Source organism: Portunus trituberculatus, chromosome 34, assembly GCF_017591435.1.
Source record: "Portunus trituberculatus isolate SZX2019 chromosome 34, ASM1759143v1, whole genome shotgun sequence".
Lineage (NCBI taxonomy): Eukaryota > Metazoa > Arthropoda > Malacostraca > Decapoda > Portunidae > Portunus > Portunus trituberculatus.
The window spans coordinates 1147501-1150000 of record NC_059288.1 but is presented as its reverse complement, the minus strand read 5'-3'; the positions used below and the strand labels follow the sequence as shown (position 1 = coordinate 1150000).

General features: G+C 38.4%; 2 protein-coding genes across 4 annotated transcripts in view; one reads left to right on the top strand and one right to left on the bottom strand.

Moving 5' to 3' along the window:
• Window positions 1-304, top strand: part of LOC123512829 (probable E3 SUMO-protein ligase RNF212) — a 9754-nt gene extending 9450 nt beyond the window's left edge. For all 3 annotated transcript variants that reach the window (XM_045269437.1, XM_045269436.1, XM_045269435.1), the window contains exon 9: window positions 1-304. This exon is cut by the window's left edge and continues 42 nt beyond it. In XM_045269437.1, coding sequence (XP_045125372.1) covers window positions 1-151 — 151 coding nt within the window. In that variant the 3' untranslated portion in view covers window positions 152-304.
• Window positions 305-946: 642 nt separating this feature from the next.
• LOC123512830 overlaps window positions 947-2500 on the bottom strand; it is a 6242-nt gene continuing 4688 nt past the window's right edge. Inside the window, exon 6 of the mRNA XM_045269438.1 lies at window positions 947-1917. Within this exon, the coding sequence (XP_045125373.1) occupies window positions 1727-1917 (191 nt within the window). The 3' untranslated portion in view covers window positions 947-1726. The remainder of the gene's footprint in view (window positions 1918-2500) is intronic.

Below are 2500 nucleotides of genomic sequence, written 5' to 3'. Positions count from 1 at the left end.
CAACCAGGGGCACTTAAGCACTCCAGGATTCCAGCCCTTCATGCACCCCTCTCAGCTCCAGCCCCGGCACACTCCCATCAACTATCCCTCACCAGACCTGTACACCCGTCAGCCCCTTGACTTTGCTACTTACAAGAAGTATGCCATGTGAGACCAACACTAGTGTGTGTGTGTGTGTGTGTGTGTGTGTGTGTGTGTGTGTGTGTGTGTGTGTGTGTGTGTGTGTGTGTGTGTGTGTGTGTGTGTGTGTGTGTGTGTGTGTGTGTGTGTGTGTGTGTGTGTGTGTTGAAGTATACACAGATTGGCTGAGGGAAGCGATATTTAGTTTTAATCCTTGGAACCAAGTATCAAGTTGTCTTCTGTTCTACAAAGGCCTGATCTTTTATATGCTAGTCCATATGATTGATTGAAAATTAAATGTTTCAATGCACAAATCTGTTAATGTATTGAAGAGTTTGCATTGTTTACTGGCCCCTGTGGTCTGCTAACTTACCTAGTTGTTGGGCCACATTCCTGTTACCCAATACTGGTCTTGTTGTAGTCTTGGTATAAGTTACAGTCTGAATGGTACCAAAGCTTTTACAAAATGTTATGCAGGGAATTTGTCATCCTTCATATCACTTTGTAAACATTTCAGCCCTACAATTCTCACAAAGAATGCTAAAATTTAAATTTGAAGTAGAGTCATTCAACAATCTAAACCTCTCTGATGTGCAAATTTTGTCCAATGATTTGTCCATTCTGTTGTAATTATGTAACATCAGAGAGCTGCCCTGTCCAAGCAAGGCTGACATATGCTGACATACCATGTTCTTACAGATTCATGGCTAGTGTTTACATACCACCACAAGGCATGATATCTTGTACTAATCATATTGGAAATGGGATTTGTGTAATGTCTAAAAAGCTTTGAGGCAAGAGATTAAATATATGACATAAAAACATATTAAACTTTACATATCTATTTACAAGAATCAGTATTTACATAATCACAAATTGGGACATGTAATGAAAAGTGATCACTGAATCACATTAAAAACTATGACATAAAGAATTTGAGCATGTTAAAAAATAGATTATAAACATGGTACATGACAAAGCTTCTCCTTTTTTTCTTTCTTTTCTCAAAAATTGAAAACCAAATCTTGCTTTAGCACTGTCTGACTAACATTAGAAAACAACTGTAATTTCTACACAGCAAAAACTGGATCCTGTTTTCCTTTCTATACAAATATATGGAAATTTTTTAGAGCAATTTCAATAGATTCCTTACATCACACAGGACTCTCCCTTTGTATCCCAATACATATTTCCACTGCACACACTCAAAAAAGACTCATTACATATTCACCATAAAACAAACTGACACCAAGGACAGATCTGCAGGTACCAGGCTACTCACATTAGTGTCTTTGCATGTGTAATAGGCTGTTCAGTGTGAATCTCATCACACTTCACCATTATAAAGCTTTTTTTGAGTGTGTGTACAGTCAGCTCCATAAATCTGGGTATATGTCACAACATGGTGAGGGCAACACCTGGCACAACCACACGACGGAGCAGGAAATACTATCTCCAAAGTCTGGGTAATAGGGATGTGTAGTTATGTCAGATGTTGCCCTCACCTTGCCATAATGTATACCAAAATTTTTGTAAACAGCTGTGCATATAAAGAGATAAATAAATTTTTAGATAAGTAGATTTAAAGCTAAATACCTCAAAGACTTCACGTTACAGCCTCGGCGGAGGTACCTGCGGGGGGTGGAGGAGCAAGGGGGTCACGTGGCTTGTGCACCCCTACCAGATCTTCCTCCGTCACTTGAGACCTCTCATCAAACTCTGCGCCAACAGTCCATAGAGTCTCCAGGTCATAGATCTCTCTTGTCTTTGGTCTCATGATGTGCAGGATGATGTTCCCTATACACAGGAAGAAGAGAGGGAGGGGTTATGGTTTCTAAGGCCACCACACACACACACACACACACACACACACACACACACACACACACACACACACTGTATGCACTGTGTGGCTAAGACAAAGTTCTTCATAATGAGAGCCAACTTTCCTATAAGAGGATGGCTGGGAGACAAAGCCAGACTGAGTGGGCCAACAGTGAGCCTACATAACAAGGATGTATACTATGGATACATTAGCTTTAATTAACTAGTGGTGGAGAAGACCTTATCATTCTAGTGTGATGAAACTACAATGCTTCCATCGTTGGAGAGAAAATGAAAAAGTTTTGAGATCATTTGCTTTCTATGAAGAAAAATTAATGTTTTGATAAAATGTACCTGAGAAAAATAATTTGTAAAATATAATAGCAATTAAAAAAGCACTTTTGATATTTTATGTATACTTGTACAAAGAAGTAAACATAACTTCACATTTGTGTTATAAAAATATCAATATATCTTCCACTACACAGCTTTGTATATGTAATAAATATGTATTATGTATCATGAGCTGGGAATAAATTCATAAATCTCAAGCTAC